Here is a 22,950-nt window from a genome sequence, read left to right as displayed (position 1 = left end):
CGTACATTAGTTTCATGCTCCCTGTGCGCACTTCACCACCCTGCGTAAGAACAGAGGATGGACACCTGAATACTGCAGCTTGAAAGTGGTTGAGGAGCGCTAACTTTCCATAAACACATGTTTAAAGGTAAGGAGCCCCTTACCTCAATAACCATTAAGGTGGCTAAATGGTAATGGGAAGAGCTCTGATTCTTCCTTTTTTTTTTTACTGAACAGCGAATTAGCTATAACAATAACAGGAAGCAAGTAAACAAATATATTCTGAAGGAAACAATAAGCAATTGTTCAAACAGCGAAATTTCGTGCGAGAGCTTACAAGCGTCTCGCGAAATCTAGCCTTGCTTACTAGAGTACGTGTCCCAACTGCTAACGTGACGGCAGTCAGGTATAGTGCACTGCAGCAAAAGAGCCTATCCGAGTCTCCTCCGATTTACTTACCTATCGTCTCTACCCGAACCGTGCTGATTTCCCAACCTCATACATTTACCTGGTTCTCTGGCACTCCCTGCTCCGTTACCATCCCGTTAGCGTAAGATCTGTGGCTATACGATGCCATATGTTGTTTTTTTCTACGCGTTGCATCTCCCTCGCAAGTAAATTTCGACATCTTACCTCCAGCTCCGCTTTCACGATCTGATGCACACTGCCCTGATCATGTCCTTTAATGCCGTCCCTATAATGTTCCTGCCATCGTTCTGAGCTCCGCCCTTAGGCTCATTCCGAGCTGTTTGGTTAGTGCCAGTGCTTTGTTCTCATTGATGAGCTCCAGTAGAATGCATCTTTTTAACACGAAAACTTATTTTCTCATGCCCCATACCACAGGCGCGACTTGCTTTCGGCGTACCATAATGTGAGGAAAAATATGATTTGTACTGCAAGCAAATAAATAAATAATATAACAATGCTTTCATGAGTAGGATTTAAATGCTAATTAGACATTTTCTCGGAGAAATTCGTTGTTCGAATTATTTTGCCTTTGTTTTCACGTGTATGGCATCATAAGACATATGTAAGCCTCACATCTACGTCTTTGTATGAAAAGTGCTGAGTGCAGCCAGATACTCAAAACCAGCAAGGCACTTTTTGCCCTTCTTTACAAATTTTCCAATAGTTATGCTAATGAAAAATTTGCACATTCCAGCACCTTGAGCCACCAGCAGTGCTGTGTTGAAATTAATTAATGTGGACATGGCGGCCGAGAGGACGGGAAGAAGGTTACGAAGAAAGCATATTAACTCCTTAAAGACACAAGAGGTACAATCAGTGCTGACGGGCAAGAAAGATTCTGGCGCAACGCTATAGGGGGGGAGGTAATCATAAGACGAGTGAGACTGCATTATGCTGCACACTAACACTAATTCTTCATACTCATTTTAACCTCAGCGCTTCATATTTCAGGCTCTTATTTTGAACACCAGGTGTTTTGTCAGCCCAAAGGTGGTGCCAACCACTCGCTAAAGCCGGCGTCAGAAATGACGGCCGTCTCGGTGCGAGAAGGACTAGTTATGCACCTACTAACGGCATCAGATTACGCTATCTTATTGCACCATCAGAACGAATAACGTAATTTCCCGTTACCTTTCTTGGCACATGTTCGATAGACGTTGCAATCACCTGCATTACCACCCACCGAACGGGGGAAAAAAGATCATGGTACTTTGTTTGCATTTTTGTTGTGCTTATTCTCTTATCGTGCGAAGCAATCTGCTATTACCGCCCATGCACGGCGGTGAAAGGGCTAAAATAAAACAGCTTCTGGGAAAAAGCGAGCTGTCCCTTCGCGTTAAGGCAACGCGACGAGCCATTGGTTTCCTGTTACAAATCCCAACTGTACGTGACTGGTAAAGCAGGTGTCCTAATCTGTTCTCTCAAATCATAACAAAAAAAGAAAGACAGAAGTGATCGAGGTACATTGTTACACTTGTAATTTATTTACACGCTCATTTTCGTACGCTGTCCCATGTCTGCAAAGAAAAAAGTGGAGCTATGTTGCAAGTTTCAAATTGTAAGCATTAACATCGATTCTGCAATAGCAAGAAGCGTGGATGCCGACACAAGGGCGCAAACAAATGACCTTATAAGTAATATATCCAGCGATGTATAGCAAACCAGGAGGACTAACTTGATGCCAATGCGCTCTGTTGTGTTCCCCGTTTTTGAAAAAGCTGTGGCTAAAAAGAGGAAATGACGGAAAAGAAGGCCCTTATTGCGTACACACCGTGCTTACCAAGCTTGTTGGTCGCGTATTTTTCCAAGCCTCGGCCGCATCCAGCAAGAAGCAGTCTAGTTGCATGCATATTTAGTTATACGAAATAAGCCGAAAGGCTCTCACGACTGCAAGTATAGCAAGGCAGGAAGGGGGGGGGGGGGGGGGGGGTAGAGACAAATAGTCAGAAATATGAGCCACACATTATATTGGCCTCTGCGTTCACTTCCACTGTCATGAAAGACAGTACTGGGGCTCGATCCCCAAGTAAAAAGCCCAATAACCTCATACAAATTCTCATGCTAAACTCAAACTAATCTCATACAAATATCATATAATCTCATACTAAAGACATTCATCATATGAGAAACATATGAGAATTAATGAGATTTGTAGGAGCTTAGTATGAGAAATCCATATGAGGTTATTGTGACTCATACGATGTTTTTCACTAGGGTCTATGCATACAAATGAAAGTAAACATTAACGAGTATCAGAAAGGGTCGTCAAGGACGGTAAAGAAAGCCAAAAAACTAATAGATGTGGTATCATCTATCATTCTCACGCCAACAGTTTTGGTCTAGCTTATGCAATATTAGTCTATTACTAAAATGTGGCCCTTCGCTTCTTGCCTTTCTAGCAGTACGCCAAAAGCAGGCATGAAAAATTACATCGTAAGCTGGACTGACATTCCGTTCCCAAATACGGTTTACTCTGTGTACTTGTATATGCTTACCTCGGTTGAGCACTCACGCTCTCCCGTTTCTACCCGTTTGCCTACTTACGAGTATGCCGCATTTCTTCCGTGTCTAAAAGCCAGGCTGTTTTTCTTGCGTCACTGATCCCGAACTCGAGTAGCGAGTTTTCCACATGTCTGTCGAGAAAAGAAGACACTTATAGCTCCGCTTTCAAGGATATATGGCGCTACAGCAATAGCGGCTCTCGTCTGTCGTTCCGATTGCGGACCCTATTCGTGTATATGCACTTTTCTAATCTCTTAGTCATTAATCCCTTAATTTTACCTCTATACCCTCACATAGACATATCAGCATACAGTCGCAAGCAATCACATTATGTGAAAGACCACTAGAGATAGATATAAAGCCCCTATTTAGCACGGTGTTATACGGACATTCCTGCGCTGCCCATGAATATCGCGACTGATTAGAGATTCAAGGAACCCCTAAGCTTGACTCCTATCCTATCCTCGTATATCTAAAGCAACATCCTAGTGGGCAACTCCTACCAACCACGGCCATTTCAAGCAGTCTCGCGACATCACATAACTTGGCCAATTGGTACATGACAATGTCACTGCCAACTTGCACCTGTCAGAGGCATGCTCGGGACTTTATGCTCGCAACGCCAACTACCTCGAGGCCAACTCCGTGTTTCCAAGAGAAGAAGGACTTTAACACTGACGCATTGACATACCCTCTGGAAACATAGCGATGATTCTCCCGTAGGTGGCGGTTGCGAATCAACGATAGTCATCCCCTAGCAACCTCGCATGCGCTGCATGTGTGGGGATTAGGGTCAAGGCCTTCCCTTCATACTTGGTAATTTATCAGCCGTCTTTTGTGCTCCTGCTTGTAGTATGTACTCTCAGTTGCATATACTCGAAAAAATCCAAGCACTATTTTGTCACGGGGAGCATCACGGTGGTTTTTAAGAACAATGAAGGCTACAAGTTTATTGTGCAAACTGGGGCTCACTAAAGTGCGATGGGAGCCGCGGGTTCGGCGAAAGCTACATCACTCCGCGAAATGAAGGCTGTGCACCTCCCCGCTTCTTTTTCTATCTTGTACTCAAACAGCGTCACCTGCTGGCCGCTAGTTTTGCGTTACATCGGCACGTGCCAGCACCTTACATAAATTACAGGTTCTAGTGAGTGTAATAAGCGTGATAATAGCTATTTTAAACCATAATTATAGCCATTATTAAATGCGATTTCCGAGGCTTTTTGAAGCTCCCGCTGTTTGATACATCTGCTATGCGAGGTACCCCTCATTTCTTTTCTTGGCTTGATGGGCCGTGTTACGCGTGCAAGTGCTCGTTCATGCTAAGTTATGGAGTAACAGTGGTACGGCGGCTTTGCTTTCAGTCATCTGCCAGGGGATGTTCTCAAAGCAGGCGCCAAGTATCAAGGCATGTACAACCTACACACACAAACTACGCTTCAGATGAGTAATGCCTCCCTACTTATGCGCAACCAATTTTCATAGCGGGCGAGAATGGGCAAGAGCGAACATTTCCATCGCCTATCCATGATCCTGAATGACTACTATGCTCACACTTCACGGTGTTTTCAAGATATTTCATTTTTTTAAATGGGTTTTCAAAGCCATTTACTCATTTTACTCTACACGAAGAGACGACATCACAGACTCATTGTGACTGCAGAAAACTGCATTAAAACTTTTTTTGCACTCGTGTAGTCTTACGAGCAATAAGCCACTTTTCCAACCCTGGATGGCTCCACCGTCGTCTACTCCTCCGTTTTTTATAAGCACGCTGTCGACCCATACGAAGCTTTCGTTTCGCGATAGTGTTATGCAGCTGCAAAACACCATCCCCCCTTCCCCTACCCCCCCCCCCCTTCTGCCGAACACACAAAGGAGCGCACACAGATGTGAGGGTCCTCCGATAATTCAGTGGCAATGGACGGCGTCTCCCGCTGTCACGGCTACATTGTCGCATCCGCTCGTACATCATCGGTCTGCCGGCTTCCGCCGCTTTTTGGCCGACCATGCCCGGCGTGCACAGACACGCGCACAGGCGGCTCTAATCGGCCTACGAGGCGAAACCACTGTTACTCTGATCAGAAATAGAGGGACTAGTTCCTTCTGAGCCACTTGCGCCATCCATCCGCGCTAGGCAGCAAACAAATTGACAGCAAGTAAGGCCAAGCAGCTAGGGAGTAGGTTGGCGGCACTTCGCTTTTTGTTTGTTTAATTTAAGTTCGCGATCGTTTGATTTCAGAGCATCGGGAAGTCATGTATAAAAGAAGATAAGCTCTGAGAGCGGCCGCAGGCTTGAAGATTCCTGAAGCCTGTGCGAAGCTTCTATCACAGTACTTGAGCTGACACTTTAAAATCTTGTCTGCAAGATAGCCGACTGCATATTTCACTATATGATTGAAGGTCCATAAGCCCTACTATCACCAGATTACCCATGGGTACTCCTACGTACTCCATAGTGCATTGTGTGCTTGGCTCGCATCAACATACAAGACTAACTTGTCCTCAAGCGGCAAGCCCGCTACCAACAAGCGGTTGAAAAAAGCCAGGAATAAAGCATTATTTCTCTCTTTTTCTCCTTCTACTTTTTGTAACTTACTGCTGAGAGTTGTGCAAGAGCTTTTATATAAAACAGAATTTCGACACCACGCTGATCGTAACCTTAAGCAACACAGGAATTGACTTCAAGGTGAACCATCCTTACCTTTTATATAACACTACATACGCTTGACTGGAAGTGCACTGGGGCATGTTTCGCACAGTTTACCCTCTTGCGTTACTCTCTTGGGAGTAACACAAGAGAGTAACGCAAGCTATTCACTCTCTAGTGACATTTTAGTGTGCAACCCATGCTTCGACGACTGGCACGATCCCAATTTACACTTTGTGATGGTAGTGCCATTTTCAAGGCAAGTCGCGGTATTTCACGGATACGCCAAAATATACACGAGCAGGTCACATAAGTGACAACTATTTAAGTTAATCCGGATATGTTTGCACAACAAACGGCTCCCTTACGTCTTTCTTACGGCTCCCTTACGGCTCCCTTCTGCCCTTTTCATGCCGTTGCTACTCCATAATAATGTGTCCACTGACCACACTTGATGAATGTACGTTAGATGGCACCTTTCCGCATGGTTTAGCGCGTAGAACCGATAAAATTGTCCAATAAGCGAATATTCGCTTTAGTTCTTTGTGGAGCCTCCAACGAACTCTATGTGACTGCACATTGTGGCTTAACAAACAATTGTTTGCTGAGTGTTTCGTCTTTTAGAGAACCATGATTTATTTGCTTCAAGTTTACCGCCTTTCTGTGATTGATCTTCAGGTAAAAAGATAGAAAATATGGTCGAGTTTCAGGTACCAAAGAGACACGCCTAAGCTTCCGAATCCAACTGCCATTTCAGTCTCGTTCCTTGGCTATTGATCCTTGCCGCGCTGAGAAAACCAGACCAAGGCTTCATAAACCGTACATACCACATACACCTCCATTCTCGACGCATAGACTCATTTTTATCGAATGCGTACATATCTACTCGGTTGACGCTACGCGTTACTGTCAGACGTGCTTACATTTTCGACTAAGGTTCTCCACTTTAACCAATTTTTTTTATTTTCTTGCTCATTCATTCATTATTTGATTAGTGCAGTTGTTTTTCTTGGTTAAATTGTTTTATTCTTATAGCAGTACAATCCTCTGTCGATGAAAAGTAGCCTTCGTCTGTGCGCACTTCATCATCATCATCAGCCTGACTATACCCACTGCAGGGCGAAGGCCTCTCCCATATTTCTCCAATTAACCCGGTTCTGCTGTGCGGACTTGTACAACTTTTGGACATACTCCCAGTACCCCTAGCAGATCAGGGTTACTTTCAGGCATCCCCGGGTTCAGAACATGTTTTCTCTGAAGCATCCCCCTGTACTAAGGCCTCTCTCATCTGCGAGGCTTCGCCCACCACCAGCAAGCAATCCACTTGCACTCTCTAAACAGCTCCAAACTTAATTCAAGATGTCATGAGAAAGCAGCCCGTGCAATATTGAAATGTAGTACAGCCAATAAACCACACATGCAGATTTGTCATATCAGATCGTATGATCGACTGAAATATCCTTTATCAAGTTGCTCTTTTATTAATCACCAGGTTCCAACATTCTCACATCTGCTGCCGCTGCTTTCAATTGAAGTTCACTAAATAAAGCCCACTGTGCTGAAAGCTTATTAAAAAGCTAATCAGCGCTAGGTTTTCTACTAGATGCAGATTGAGTATCGATCAAAAGCACATTCCTTTTCCTTTTGTCTCGAAGTAATTACGTAGTTGGCGATTTCAGGGATTTGAGTTTACACTGAAAGCATTTTTTTGCTCAAGGACGGGTAACTTTCTGGTGTCAGGCAAGAACCCTGACCTGCACCCCCTGATCTATTCACCATGTTCAGGGAGAACGAAATGATCGTTATGGAGACTGCAGATATCAATTCAGGAATGACGCTTTGTCGCACATCAATAAGCCATTATATGGAGATTAGGAAAACTCGGGAAATGACGATCGGTTTCACAATCTCCAGGAGCGAATACCTTCGACGTTACACCGGCTCATTGCGCACGGGTTCATTAACGAACCTTTGAATGCGCAATTAGTCTGTGGTGGTGCATAGATCTCATGTACGCGTAGACTACAGCGAACTGAAGGCAAAATACCGCCTACGATCGCTAGAGTCAATCAGAATTGGCCCATGGCATAATGACCCATTCAAACCAGCATGGGTGCCTCCTATCTTAGCCATTTCTTATTAAATGCCGGCGCTCAACTCACTGGTTAGAATGCACGGTGACTGATTAATGAAATTAGCTCTTCGCAAGGAAAAAAACGCTGACGAGATGCAGTCGGAATAGGTTCCAGCTGGCACGCTTTCATTGACGTATATGAAAAAAAAAACCTTTCCCATCCACTGGCTTACGAATAGTGAACAACAGAGGTGTCCAATGCAACTGTGAATACTTGCCGGTAAGACCGGTAAGACCATTTTATAAATAAAATTTGTAATTAAAAAAACAAAAAAAAAACATTACATTATTTCTTTAACTATATAGCATCAACTTCGCCGACAAATGTCCCTGCCTACGCCCTGTTGTTCGTACGGTTCTCTTTTTTTTTTTTTTTTTTTACGATGTTCCACCAACTGGCCTTCAATCACGCTCTTCTGAGTAACATATCTTCCTTGTTAGAAACAAGGAAGATATGTAATACAGATTTTTTATATGCTTTGAAAAGACGGGAGCGTATGGAAAATGCTGAAAAAAAAAAAAAAAGAAAGGTTTGATGCACTTAAAGAATTTTATTCCGCGGTTATGAAACTTGATATGTTTGTCTAACAAGTGCAGAGACGAACGTGTTTGTCAGTCAGCCAGGAAAACGACAGTAGTCGAGAGAACCAGATGAAAGAAAGAGCTGATCTCTGAGTCCATTGTTCTCCGGAAACCCTTTCCTACTGTCGTGTCAGTCCTTAGATGCCCTCGGGTTTACACATGACTTCCCTATCGCGCTCTTTATTGATGAAGCGGTTCACTCATGTGGAGAAAAGAGCGGCAAACGCCGACGAATTCGATGCTTCGTTCAAACAATCAATCCAATCAAACTAAGCAGAATTAAGTCTGATTTAAAAGCCGATTTCATCGGTTGTCTTTTGCGGAAGTTTCTGGTGTGTAAAACGCAACGCGATCAATTGAACGCGAACGGCAACATCCGATAGAATCCTGGGATATTATTTGATTCTTGTGTGCGCGGTGTGCGCTGCAGGAACACATTGCCAGTGGGGAGCAGGACTCACATATACATTACACTATATGTCAATTCTAGAGCAGTTTTGGATTCGTGCTCCTCATTGTAATTCCGTTTTTGTTTTGTTTTTGTCCGCTTCCCTTTACCAGTAATCGACACGGAACGATATAGGGTCCGGTTCTATTACGCATGTCACTGCACTGCCCTCACCACGTAAAACTGACATTTGCCTTAGGCTGCGTGCAAAACATTGAGGCACGTCGTGCCAGGATGCGGCTGGCCTTTATGCTCACACGACCCTTCACATTTCTGAACGCCGGTAAAGAGACAGAGAAGTAAAAACAAGGAAATGGAAACAAACTTCAGAACTTCCAAAACAGAGGCCAGTCAGACAATCGCTCCCTGTGCTGCAACAAAACCGATGGAGGCATCACGATGTTTTGTGCCACGTCCGGAAGGGTCCCGCACCGCACGGGATGCTTTCCGGGCGGAGGCTACAAAAAACCTACGCAATGAAAGAGTCGGCGCGTCCGCTCTGTAAGGGAAGTCCGGCAGCGTGTAACGTGGCCATAAAACTGTAAACCGAACGGGCAATACCCCCATCCCTAGGCTCCGAGTCGGGCGAGGCACTGTGCACGCGCAGTCGAGCCATCGGGCGCCCTTTCGGAGTCTACGGTGAATAATATATGACCCAGCCGCGTTGGATGCTAGCTATGCCACGGCCGGTACCAAGAGGCCCACTATGTACGTGTAGCCGCTCGCTATCGTTGTGTTGTTTCAAGCAACCATTTTTTATTCCTCTCTCTCCCTCGTCTCTGTTTTCGACCTCTCTGCATTCATACGCATCCCCCCTCCCCCCCCCCCCCTTCCACCTTCCAAATCTACCTCTTGGCGGCAAAACAGCAGCCTTTCGACTGTTCACTTCGGCGTCGAAAAACGCCGTGATTTTACATCTACTTTTAGTACCAGAAGTCTCTTTACGGCCCCGTGTTTTCTTTTTCTTCTTGCTCTAGGCTTCAGTTTAATATTTTTCTTTCCATTTTTTCCTCGGTTGTTTCGACTGACTCTTCAAACCTGGCCCTGCTTTGCGAGCGGCAGCTCCGTTCAGCCACTGGCTGTATGCTTTCGCGACGGCACATTATGTAGCGAATGTATCGCAAATTTTGTACCCTGTTTGTTCGCACGGCACAAGAAATGAGGAAAACGGGGAGGGGCAACCCAAACAGTCACCACCACACACAAAAAAAGCTGAACATTTGAGCTGCCGTCTGTCTTCTTTTGACGGAGAAGATAAGAAAAGGAAAGAAAAGGGTCTGCCTTCCACTGATGCAACTCTCCTGACTACTGGAGAAATTACAGACCTCGATCGTTATATTAAGACGTGCTCATCTCCGCAAAGTGACCAACCTCCACGCCTACCCTTCTCTTTTTCTTGTATCTTGTATTCTCTTTTCTCTCTACATCTTTATCCCTCTCTCTAGCGCTCTTGATAGATCCCGCCAGCGCAAACCGCCCTGTACGATCTTTCGTTTCCCCCCCGACTTCCTGGCCGTTGATGTTTATTTTTTTATTCTTTTTGAATTTTTGTTTTCTCCACGGCTGAGCAAATTGGCCTTCCATTCAGCGCTGACGTTAAGTGGCCCTTTGAGGTCCAGAGCCTTTTCTTCCCTTCAGCCACAGCTTCCAGAGACGTTGGCTGCAAGTGTGACCTTCACATATTTCGGAATCGTTCATTATTTATGAGTTAAGGTAGAAAGATGCCGAGACGACCGCCGAAGAAAGAACAGGAAGCACGTCTTATGTTTCTTCGATCACTTTTGCTTATGTTTATCTTTTCATTTTCTTTTAAACCAAGTAGGCTGTACAGAGGCTTCGAGCAGCAAGAAATAAATGAGAAAATGATACTCTGAAATCCCTATCAAATTTCCATCACTGCAAAATGGTTCCTTTAATGCTCACTTTTTTCTGGAGCAAAGAGTCGCGTTGTCGGTACGACCAAACTGAATCCCTTTTTAATGCTTTCAAACGAAAGAAGGTTTAGGAATAACAGCATGCGCAAGTTTTTATTACCCAGTGTGCGGCACACCGCTCAAATGCCGCACATAGGACGAACGCCGATTCACTATAGAAGTCCTGGATTTCTACCTGGAAACTCATTGGCAAGAAATTAGAGAAGTAGCCCAAGGTCTTGCGGTTTAGACAGCTCAAATGAGTAAAAGACCGCATCAATAAGCTCTTCCTCGTTTGCCAAATGTGTTCCTCGTACAAGGAAGGATTTCAGAGATAGCCGTGTAATTGTATTTTGCATGTCCATCCGGAAAAGACGTTCTTGACTCCGTCATGTATTCGCAACAACCTCACCAGTAAAATGGCTAGCGGGATTTGTCCACTTTGGGCATTGCAATTCGTACAGGCTTATCCAGATTGTACGAAGAACAACCTTGGTTGCAGTTGTCATTGCAGTCGAGGGTCTGGAGTAGTTAGGGGTAATTTTGCGAAGGAGAAGAAAACCTGCCGTACAATGACGGTCCATGTTCGGCCTGTTAAACTTCAACAAAGAAGGCGTAAAAACATCATGACGCTTTGTCAATATATATGCTTTTCGTAAGCAATGTATATATTTATGATGTCTGGTAATATGTACAGGATCTCCTCTGCGTTAGATTCCTATAGCTAATCAATCTAGTGAAAGACGTACCCTCCGGACATGATATGGTGTACACATCGACGCCCGCGTAATACAGCTTCCGTAGTCCCTTATTAACATCGCAGGAGGGCGAAAAATTCGAAAAATAATCGTTTTCTTATTTAATGGACACAATTTTGCGGACATTAAAAACATATTTATAGTAGTATCTCTGTCCTGTATTAGTATATCTGTATTATTATATCTATATTTTGAATCTCTGCATCTGTATTAAGGCAAAAGCACTAATCTGGAGCCTATTACTGCGAACAAATCGTATCCTGCTTCTTCTGGTCAAAAGCTACGTAACAACTCTAAAGGTCAATTCACACTTGCGACCAGAGGAGTGGAGCTCGCCACTACCGATGTTCACACTTGCGACTGTCGCCTTCTCGTTCTGTTCTCGTTCCGAACAAGAACCACCGGGATTGACGCCGTTCGCGCGGTTTTTCAGTCTGCTTCGACGCGAAACGTTTGCGCCATCCTTGCGCTCGTCCCACATATTTCTAATTTTGCCCGCAAAACATCATGTTTGAAGATTCAAATGAGGAGGAGGAGGACGTCGTCGCCGTTTTGATGTGCGCTGCGGCCGCGCGAGCAGTTGCAGCGCACTCGGTGCAGAAACAACGACGACGCCCCTGGAAAAACTCTTTTCGAGCGCTATCAGCGCCACCTGCCTCAGGTTCACCTTTCAGTACGTCAGGCACAGTTCGGAGAAGGAGAGCTGGTGGGCGATGACAGCGAACGTCGGTAGCAGACACTTCAGCTTCTTCAGGCGAGCCCGTGCGCATGCCGCGCTCTCGTGTTTCCAGGAGAACGCCGACGACGAATAGACGGTGTCAATCACCGTGGTGTCAATATAAAATGCTGCGCCTGCGTGAAAAACCCATTTCTCAAAAGTTCATGGGATAGTCCGAATATCTTTCCAATCTCCTCCCAGGCCATATCCTTCTCCCTGCCTTTGCATTCCGGGTGCCGTTTGTTGAAAAGGTAGGGGTATTCTTTAATTGCATTGAGAAGGTGCTTGATCGAGTACTCCGGGACCTCGCTGATTGGTGAAATGGTTTGCGACTAGTAGTCGCGCGACTAGAAATTCGAGCAGTGCCCGATCGGCACGCGGCAGTCGCTTTTCGACCGATGCGACCATTTGCGACTGCCGTTTTTCGACCAAAAGGGTCGCGCGACCGCTGCTAGTCGCAAGTGTGAACGGGCCGTAAAGATAACGCTGCGGCGATTCCATCGCGGAAGCGCACTGAAGAGGACGAGGACGTAGATGTGAGGTGAACGGTTCCGCGGTGTATAATTGCGTCTCATTCCATCAATACTGAACGCTAGGCGCTCGTAGGTCATTTTTTCTGTTCTTGTGAAAAATTCCTTTTGGAACATGCGAAAAATCGAGTGCTTTGTAACTGCACGTACGTACGTAGGTACGTATGTACACGTACGTACATACATACATACATACGTACATACGTACATACGTACATACGTACATACGTACATACGTACATACGTACATACGTACATACGTACGTACATACGTACATACGTACGTACATACGTACATACGTACGTACATACGTACATACGTACATACATACATACGTACATACATACATACGTACGTACGTACGTACGTACGTACGTACGTACGTACATACATACATACATACATACATACATACATACATACATACATACATACATACATACATACATACATACATACATACATACATACATACATACATACAAGCAGGCAAGCAAGCATTTCTCAAATATTTGTTTGAATATATCGAAAAAACCGTTCAGGTAGCTGCGCTCAAATTTTCGCTCAAGAAGTATCGTAATCGTCTTTAAAGTTTCTAAAATTATATTTTTTTTTTTAATCTCAAACCATTTACAATTAGTTCCCGCTTCCATGTGTGCGTGTGCCATTTCTGCGTTCTTTAATACTCTCCTCCCCATCCTACGGTTTGGCCTTCCTCCTCCTCGTTCCCCGCACGCGTTCTGCACCCATGCGCTGTGCTCGGTTTTCCTTCCTATAAAACTTCAGCATCGACTGGAAGACGCACAACACGCGCTGGCATAAACGAAATTTCGCCTCTAGGCTTGCGCACGCCGCAGGAAATGCGGCCCGTCAAGGAGCGAGACCGGGCGTCTGTAGCCTGCGCAGAACCCCAACGGCGCCTATATTTTTTTTTTTTTTTCGCGCTGCGTCTATTTTACTTGCACACTTGAAAACCGTCCACCTGCGCTATCGACTGCCGAGCAGGCTGCGGCAGCTTGCAGGACCCGTCATGCGCAGAGCTTGTGCCACCGCCACCCGATCCGGACCGTTGAAGGCGCGCAACATTCACGGCTCATTTGACATGCCTCGGAGAAAGAACCCTTGCAAAAGCACTGCTCTCGACACTCTTTCAAAACCTTTCCTTCCCATTCCCTTTTCAGCCAACCTCCCTGTGTCTGTTTCCTTTACGCACGTCATTTTCTTTTACTTTTAAGTTTTCATCTTTTCAGACTGTATTTCCAAAATTTACTTCCCGGTCTGCTGTTGGACGACCGACGGCCCTCATTTGTCTTTCGGCGGGGCTCAAGCCTGTCTGTATGCTCCACGCGCATTCGAATTCTGGCGCGGAGAGTTTCCCTTAACACGCGAACGGATGTTTCAATATCGCAACAGCTGTTTTTGCAGCACTTGTGCACGGTTCCTCGACGTTTCTATGTGTTGTCTTCGCTTTTTTTTTTCTTCTTTTTTTATGGAGAAAGAGAGAGTTCGGGCGTTTCGCTATACCACTCAGCGAGTAACTATGAAGGAGCAGTCTTTTTGATTCTACGTGTCGCAGCTAAATCTTTTGAAGCACCGATCGGGGTGAGGAATATCAAAGCTGCACGTTGATAAGGTTGCAAGCATTGTTCCGCTTTATAGAGCGGCCTGTTAAAACGAAGGTGGTTCTTATGGTTTAGGTAAAAGATTTGCCGAAAACGTTGTCGCCGATTATTGTTTCACTCAGTTTCTTTCATTTCCTTCGCCAGCGAAGTTCCAGTATATTTCGCAGTCATTCGTAACCGGGTATAGTGAATATTGCTGTCTCATATGTGTATGAGTCCTGCCAAAAGCTACAGGAACGTGATTTCTTGCTTTTTATGAAGCAGTGAGGGTTCTGTGTGGAAACCCGAAGACCGTGTAAAGTACGAAAATACAAATGCAGGCATATTACACGTTATCTCATTTACATTTTCTACATTTCTGTTAAGAAGACTGATATAGGACTAAGCAGTGAAAAGCAGCCCCATTGCAACACATTATCTACGCACCTATTGCCGAATGAATTACGGACATCTCGTAACAGTTCTTTACTAAAACATGAAGATTAACCAATTACGCCTAAATTCTTCGCTAGCATCCTTCATACGAAACCAAAGCTTTACCCAACACCCTGCTCATTAAAATTAACAGAACACAATTTGGACGCCACGTGCACTAGCCTGAACCAAGATTGAAAACTTATCGGCCATTAAGTAATCGGACGAAACCTAAGCAGCTTTTTTTCTTATTCACCCGTTGGATGCAGGTCTTTTATTAGTTTAATAGAACCGTGAACTATTAAAGCTTGTAATAATATTGACCTGATCATAAACAAAATTTAACTTTTACCAACGTAAAAAAGTTCGAATACCCCGCCGTGGTGATGCAGTGGTTACGGCGCTCGACTACTGTGCCCAAGGATATGGGTTTGAATCCCGGCCACGGCGACCGCTTTTCGGTGGAGGCGAAAAGCAAGGCGCCCGTGTGCTGGGTGATGTCAGTGCACGTAAGAGAACCGCAAGTGGTCGAAATCTCCGGAGACCTCCACTACGACGTCTTTCATAGCCTAGCCTGAGTCGCTTTGGGGACGTTAAACACAAGAACCCAACCAACCAAAAGTTTGATACGAACTCTTAGGGCTGCTTACCTGTGAGAATACGAAAGCATCTCTCTTTCTGTGGCCGTCATTTTGTAGCAAAATGTTTATAAATTCATTATACTGTGTTATACTGTGTTTGCGTGCTTGTTGCACACCTGGACGGCGATATTGAATTTTGTCGCTACATATCAGATATCTGCGAGAGTTTTTGAGTTCTGAGCAAGACGCAGTCGAGTTGCATTGAAGGTTTCAGCTGTGTTAATTTGACCCGCCTTGGCGGGGCAGTGGTTAGGGCGCTCGACGTCTGTGCCCGATGGTGAGGGATCGAATCCCGGCCTCGACGGTTGCTATTTGGTGAAGGCGAAAAGAAAGGCTCCCGTGTGCTAGAGATGTCAGTGGGCGTTAGAGGACCCCAGGTGGTCGAAATTCCGGAGCCCTCCACTACTCCCATAGCCTGAGTAGCTTTGAGAAGTTAAAAACCGTTAATCAAATCAAACCAAGCTGTATTTATTTCACTCAGTGCTTTAAGGCGGCAGACTTGCCGTTATCAATCACTACGCAGGCACAGCCTCCACACTCTCCGGTTGCATTTAAGGATTAATTGTACTGCCACATCAATACGTATTTCAAACACACATCAGGAAGGCATACGTTACGCAAAGCGTTCACTAAGTTCCCCTCTGAAACAGTTGAACCAAGCAGGCACTCTTCGCCGCCTATTCGTTGCGGGCCTGCTTGGCGCGCCGAGGCCATGGGTTGAAACTCCAATGCCGAACTATTTATTTTATTGAATTATTTCTTTTTCCCGGCCGTCAAACTAGCAACCGTTTTAAGGGTACCTTAGTGTTTTGAAGACGCCAACTGCAACAACGACGGACCAACCCGCGGTTAACTGTATTGAATCTTAGCCATTTGTGCGTATTATTACCAGACGCTTTTATTCAAACTCTTAGCCTTAAACCAAGCCTAACCGTAAACCTAACACTATGCTAATGGTGACGTTTCTAGTCTTCAATGTAAATTTAGTGATGACGTTTATAGGACTAGATTCCTGTAAAAAGGAAATTTACTTAAGACTAACTGTCAAAAAACTAGTCTTATAGTGTTTCGTTGTAACTGCAGACGAAGTAATGTCAGCGCGTCAGAGTTAAATGTCTCGTTCTTCAGAAAATCCGACGTCGGCTTTGCGAAACATCGCGGGCACGCCTCTGGTAGGCGGCAGTTGGTCGATGACGTCACTGTACACTTAGTGGCCACCAATTGGTGTGACGTCATCAGACCACGTGACATGGTTATTTTGGCAGCTCTTTCAACTCGGTCTTCGCCTATGAGATAGGAGAGTAAGATTGGAAGACAGCAATCGTCTGCCCTTTGATACTGAGTTAGGCAGGCTGACATTAGTCCCCGCAGGAACTTTAGTACGGCTAAGTTCAAAGCGGGCCCTAATGTATGCCGGGTTGCATTTAATTTAATATGGTAGGTTACTAATGCATGCTAGTTAGTATATGCATGATAACATAGACACAAATTAAGTTATTAGTGATTAAGCGAGGAGTTAGGCGCATGTATGCAAGCCAGGATCCTTAAGGGCCGGAGTCGCTGACGGGCGCCATTAACACTGTCACGCCATACTCATAAAGGAGGTTAGGTTTCCACCATTTATTTTTTAGATTCACAGCATCAAAAACTGTTTTTTTATTCGTGCATTAATCATAATACGTCATTTTTTTTTAACTTCATATTATTTGTTTCTTTTACTATTATTTTATACATAGTCATACTACAAAGTGCCTATTTGCATCCTGGAATACATGTAAAAGTCACGTTTCGCGCTTTCCTCTTTTGTAAAATCATGCAATTCGTACAATCCTTTTGTTCCATGCAGCTTTTCCCCCTCACACACTTGTAGACTAAACATTAGTATGTGGCAGACATTCAGTTTAAGCTCAAATTAGCAGCACTATTTCCTGCGCTCGTATAATTAACCCATGAATGAATTCCGTGCGTCTATCATACAAAATGAGTGCTACTGACTGTTACAAACTTATTTCAACTGCTATTACTTACTATAGCAAGTAATTACGTCTGCAGCCATATCTGTTTTCAATTCTTTACCCAGTGTGGTCAAATCCTAACTCACATCAGAGTGAATTCATCAATCCTTAAAGAGTTACTCAATTGTGTTTCCGCTGGCACCCCTGTAATTCAGTTCAACATGCACCAACATTGCTTTCCTTTTTTTTTTTCAAATTTAAGCCCCATCGGGTTTCTTTTCTCTGATTTTATGTTGTGTTTGCTTTTGAACAGCCGTAGCAGTCAGTCTTTCTTTATCTTGTGCCTACGTTACTGGCATATAGTCACTTTTGCATTATTTTTATAATTTCTTACCAATCCGCTATCGCCAAATTTATTGATAAGTTCTTTGAAATTTATGATGTTACGATTAATATTTTTTTGCGTGACGTCGTGCCACTAACGCACGAAGAGGACGTCACTCTGTAGATTTTTACCCTAGAACCCCTTACTACTTGGGACAGTAATCAAGAAGTTAATCTTTACTTACTAACAAATCTACCTAGATGCTAACTTAATGAAATGCACGGTCAAATGAACAGTAAGCTGTGAGTAACTCATACATTATTGGCGAAATGTTAAGCTCGAACTGTCCATATTTTTACTATACCCTAACCGTATCTATACCTAAGATAAACTCTCGCTGGCTAAAGTCGGAGATATAAGCCTATATGAGGCGAGATTTCGCTGACAGTCACTAAAGAATACTCCGAGCTGTCAACAGCAATAATAATAATAATAATAATAATAATAATAATTGTGACCTTTCTTTTCAGAAAACGTTCGCGCTGTCATTTTTTACCTAGTCAAGATTTTTCTAATGCCTCGAACATTTACTTTTTACTTGGCGCAAATCAAAAAGCGGTGAACCTACAAGATTTGGAGCACATTGTTGTAAGGTTCAGTTATACTAGCATGCCATGATATCTCGAACAAATGCCGCAAATATTGGTTGTGGTGCGGGCTTGTTTCTTTTAGTTCAATGCACAAATATTTGTGGCCGCCCATCCGGAGCTTGATTTGCCAGTGTAAATTAAATAAATTGTACAACGCCAAGCCTCTATGCCTTTCAATCGCGGAACCCTTTGTAGTGTACCTCTGATGTATCTCGCATAGTTCGCCCGTTGGAGACAGCAATCTCATCTTTGCTATACTGCAATGGGACATTGTTTGAAGATGCTTTCTTATTATTTGCACCGGATTGTTACTTTTTTCCTTCTTTGATTCTTCATCTGGACTCCTTTGTATACTGAAGCATCCGTTTTTCTTTGCTTATAGCTGTTGATGGAAGAGAGGGGGGGGGGGGGGGGGGCGTATATACCCACTCCTTTACGGAGCCGAGAAAAGAGACAGCACTTGAATCACGTCGTGAATGGTGAGAGTGGGAAATGAAAGTGTACTAAGAAATCTGGTTCGGGTCTCCATTTCAGACCGTATCGACCATTCGAAAGATCAAATGAATGCAGGGAAAAAATATTTGCTCTCCGAAGTGAGTAGAAAAAGAATGACATGAATAAGCAGTTTGCGCGAATGGCGAAAGAAGAGCAAAGGCACTGGTTTTAACCACCATGAAGAGCTGCTGGGGACTGTGCAAAGTACCGGTGAAAGTTCGTTTAACCGAAAATAAGCGTACAAATCTGGAATTACTCAAGGAGTGGTAACACATTAATCAAAGAAATGAAGAAAATGCTGTAACATCGGTTGGCACATTGGCCATTAAAATATTTTCTTCCTTTTACGGCATTAATGGAAGCACGGTTTGGTCCATATAGCGATTAACTAAAGAACATAAACATAGTTTAGCAAGCTAGCTATGGTCCGGTCATAATTATGGAGGAAATGAGAAAGCAAAAAGTGGATACGGTGATTTGGCGGCACCAAAACCACAAATACTGGAGGCACCATGAAGCATTTTGTTTTTTTATCTGAAGATACATTAACGCTAGAACATGTTCATTTCCTTTCCAAGAAGAACCCTGCACCTGGCAAAAGGTGGAACGTTGTTCGCTCTACCCCACCTTGACAAGTGATGATGTCCCACAGAGCTGCGGTTATCGTTGACTGGTACGTGTGGGCCCCTTGCTTTGCGGATGAGGGACTGGGTCTCGGAAAGGAAAAATGGAAAAGGTGTGGTCTGAACAGGTTGGAAAGAGGTCGTTAACCGTCATGATATGCTCCGATAAGAGTGAAGCAGTCCTGACTGCAAATACAAGACCTAGCTACGTTAAACTAAAACCAGTGCCAGGAAAAAAAGACCACCTCCAAAAAAAAGTAAAAGCGGGCACTAACACGCACGGATTAGAAGCAGAAAAGTGAAATAAAGAGTGGTTGGGAAAGAAAAGTTGGATAGGCGTCAGCGGATAGCCCTACGCCTGCTTAATATCGGACACTGGCTTTTGTTTTCCTTATTGATAGCGTTTTTCTTGTTTTCATTTCTGAGCCTAATATCCTTATCTGCTGCTGTCGATGTTTTCCTTCAAGATTTATTAAAAAGCGGCCTATCGCGTCAGAGCATCGATTCAAAAGGCCTCTTTCCTCACCGACCTAGCTTCAGATCAGCGCAAGCGCTGCTGCTTTCTATGGTTCGCTTAGTAAAGTGGCCAATCAACACATATGGTATTATTAAGAGATTTTCGCTGAAGATCTCGTATAAACTGATTACTTTAAATCAGTTTATTATTCTTACGCCACATTCGATACCCTCCATGGACTGCAAAAAAAAAAAAAAAAAAAGAAAGAAACAAGCCTGGTTACATTAACGGATCAGCTCAGCATGCAAGTGAACGTAATACGAATTCATTATTACAAAGAGGAGGTCAGAACCGCAGGTGCAATTCTGGTGTCCTTCAAATGGGAAGACAGACATGATCCTAACGCCCTAATAACTTTGCATTGGGCTTTGACAGCATCGAGTAATTACGCGACCAAAGCATCATAACTGCCATTCTAGGTTGTCTTCCACTGGCCTAGCTACCTTTTCTCATGAATATGTGCAAGCACTCTTTCGTTTCACTTTGTCTGCCTGGCTAAAGATCGACTGTGGTTTGTTGCAGGGGCGATATTCATGCCTCGTCAGGAAGAACTGCGCTACGCTTACGAGCACGCCGTGGAAGTCCACAACCTCAGAGACCCCCTGTTCGGCGTCACCACGCACACCGAGATTGTCGACTCCGATGACCCCTACCAGACCTCGAAAAAACGTGAGCGACTTACTCTCCTCTGTGCAAGCTCCTCGTCTCACTTTCGTTTCTTCGTTAGCTTGTGCATGCGCGTCGAGTTTGGTTACGAGGGGCGCATCAGAAATCCTGTAAATGCGGGTAACAGTCACACCTCTAACCTTACTTTTTACTTTACTTCAAAATTCAGGTGAAATGATCGCTATCCAAAACGAGAACTACTCGGACAAATTAGCGAGCCATTGACGGTGTCCATCGACGTCGGCAGTAGATACATATTGTGCTCTCAATTCTCCACTACACGACTAAGAAAGTACGGAGCATTTAATTTATATCGCTTCTTCTTTTCTTTTGAATGCCCACTTATATCTCAGTATATAGTTTCTTTTTTTAATTATCAGTACAAAGTCACAGCTGCTAAGCAGTCAGAGTGGGTAGCCCTGCGTATGAACGAAACACCATTCACTGGATGACTTATTCGGCTAATGAATCAGTAGCACTGTTTCCAATCTCAAACCGTGGTGAATATTATCTCAGTGGTCAACACTGATCTCTTTTTCGTACATCAATTGTCCCTAGAAACTAGAGCAAGACGGATCCGAAGGCAACGAACGAAGTCGTTTGCAACCGTATGCCTCATTCAGGGCAACGGTGTGAAGCTCGCGTGCCGCAAAGCGTGTAGAGAACTGTAGAGAACACAACTTGAGGCGTCTGCCATGCCTCTGATCACCAGCGTTCAAAGTGTCCAGGATCAAAGATGCCTTCAGCATTTCCTTCTATTTCGTGGTGCCCTTCTAAATAATCGCGCCTCCCACGTGCCAGGATATCCAGCAACGTCAGCATTTTCTCAATCATCCCGTTACAAACAACCGATGCATTCCGCACCAAGGAAGCCCCAAAGAAGTTCCCCTCAACAAGATAAAGCTTTCTCTTATTGTAATCAACAAAATCATGTTTTCTCTAACTGCAAACACGGATAAAAAATGTGGCATCTTTACCGTTCATCCCCGCGATACGACTACTAAATGTATAATAGTCGAAAAAAAAAAACGCCGTAAGGTATACTTTTTGTTATCTTTCGATGAGGTGGTTTAAAAGTGATTGCTGGTGTTCCGGAACATGTCTGTTATAATGAAGTTCGTGCATGTAAAACTTTTCTTCCTTTAATTATCCATCATTCTATATTTAACCAACCTAATGCTCCGTAACATTCCATAGCGTAATTTGAAGTTCCTTGGCCATTTCTACCCCATTTTCATAATTATATTTATGAGCAATAATTGTGAACTAACAGCATTGATGTCTGCACATAGACCGAAACACAATTTCTTAAGCCTTGCATTTCTTGCTGCAATGCGCACCTTTTTCATTTATGAGAAAAATTTCCCGCCAATGTATCAGAAAATCTATGAAATCAATTCCGAAAGTCAACTCTCCTCTTTGTGAATTGTTAACCTCATTTTAAAAACAAATTATCCAAAGATATCAGGTGTTTTTTATATGTATGTCCCGTAGCAACAGGGATAGATTTAACCACAAATGAATTTGTCATCGCAAAACAATTCAAAGCAAAGCAAGGAACAAGCCGCCAAGAAATACTAAGCAGCAGGAATTTGACGCTTTCTTAACCAAAAACAAAGCGCTAATTTGTTATCCCGTGGTTTCGGTCTACAAAAGATGACAGTTATTTTTATTTATTTGCATCGCGCAGAGCGGGCATCTTTCCGTACATTCTGTGGCAGATAAACTGCACAAATGCCCGTGAGCGGGTATGTTATTGTGAAAATAAATTTGATTAAACAGCTTTATAATTTTGGTTAATGGTGCTATAATGACCGCCTCATTTTTCTGAAGCTGCTGTGCAGGTTTGGAAACTACATTCTTAATTCAGTTATTTAATGCCAGATGGGGTAGGGAGTGGGCCCCGCAAAATTACGAATTATTTATTTTCATGAAATCGCGAGAATCAAAGCACAATGTGTTTTGTGGTGTGGGTGCAGCTCTTGCACTTAGCGCCTAAGTTGATTAATTCCTCACGAAAAGCAGCAGCCTTGAAACTCGTAATCACCCAGTGGCAAGTAGCTCCAAATTGCATCCCAAGAGTAAATGCCCCGCTCTGCTTGCTTCAGCGTGAACAAATTTAATTAGGTACACTGTTTACATCTGAGAGATTGCACTGGCCCACGTTTTACTCTTGTTGCGTTATGCGTTTATTTTGTTGTTGTTCCACGCGCAACAGATGAAAACAGTGCGATTTACACATATGAGACTTTCTGTGCATCTAAACATGCCTTCAAATGTAAATATACGTAAAACTGCCCCAAATTAATACGTACTCTTTGCGCAACGTCCTCAATGCAATTTCGCTGCGTACCCTTTTGCT

The 22,950-nt window shown here is 43.9% G+C and overlaps 1 protein-coding gene across 1 annotated transcript in view; it reads left to right on the top strand.

Moving 5' to 3' along the window:
- The window catches only part of LOC146191365 (glutamate receptor 1-like), a 244,493-nt gene that overhangs the window by 67,026 nt on the left and 154,517 nt on the right, over positions 1-22,950 (top strand). Inside the window, exon 2 of the mRNA XM_084599920.1 lies at positions 20,445-20,591. Coding sequence (XP_084456046.1) covers positions 20,445-20,591 — 147 coding nt within the window. The remainder of the gene's footprint in view (positions 1-20,444; positions 20,592-22,950) is intronic.

This window comes from Amblyomma maculatum, chromosome 4 (genome assembly GCF_055883805.1).
Source record: "Amblyomma maculatum isolate TAMU_Amacu chromosome 4, ASM5588380v1, whole genome shotgun sequence".
Classification (NCBI taxonomy): Eukaryota; Metazoa; Arthropoda; class Arachnida; order Ixodida; family Ixodidae; genus Amblyomma; species Amblyomma maculatum.
This window is presented reverse-complemented; position numbering and strand designations above follow the sequence as displayed.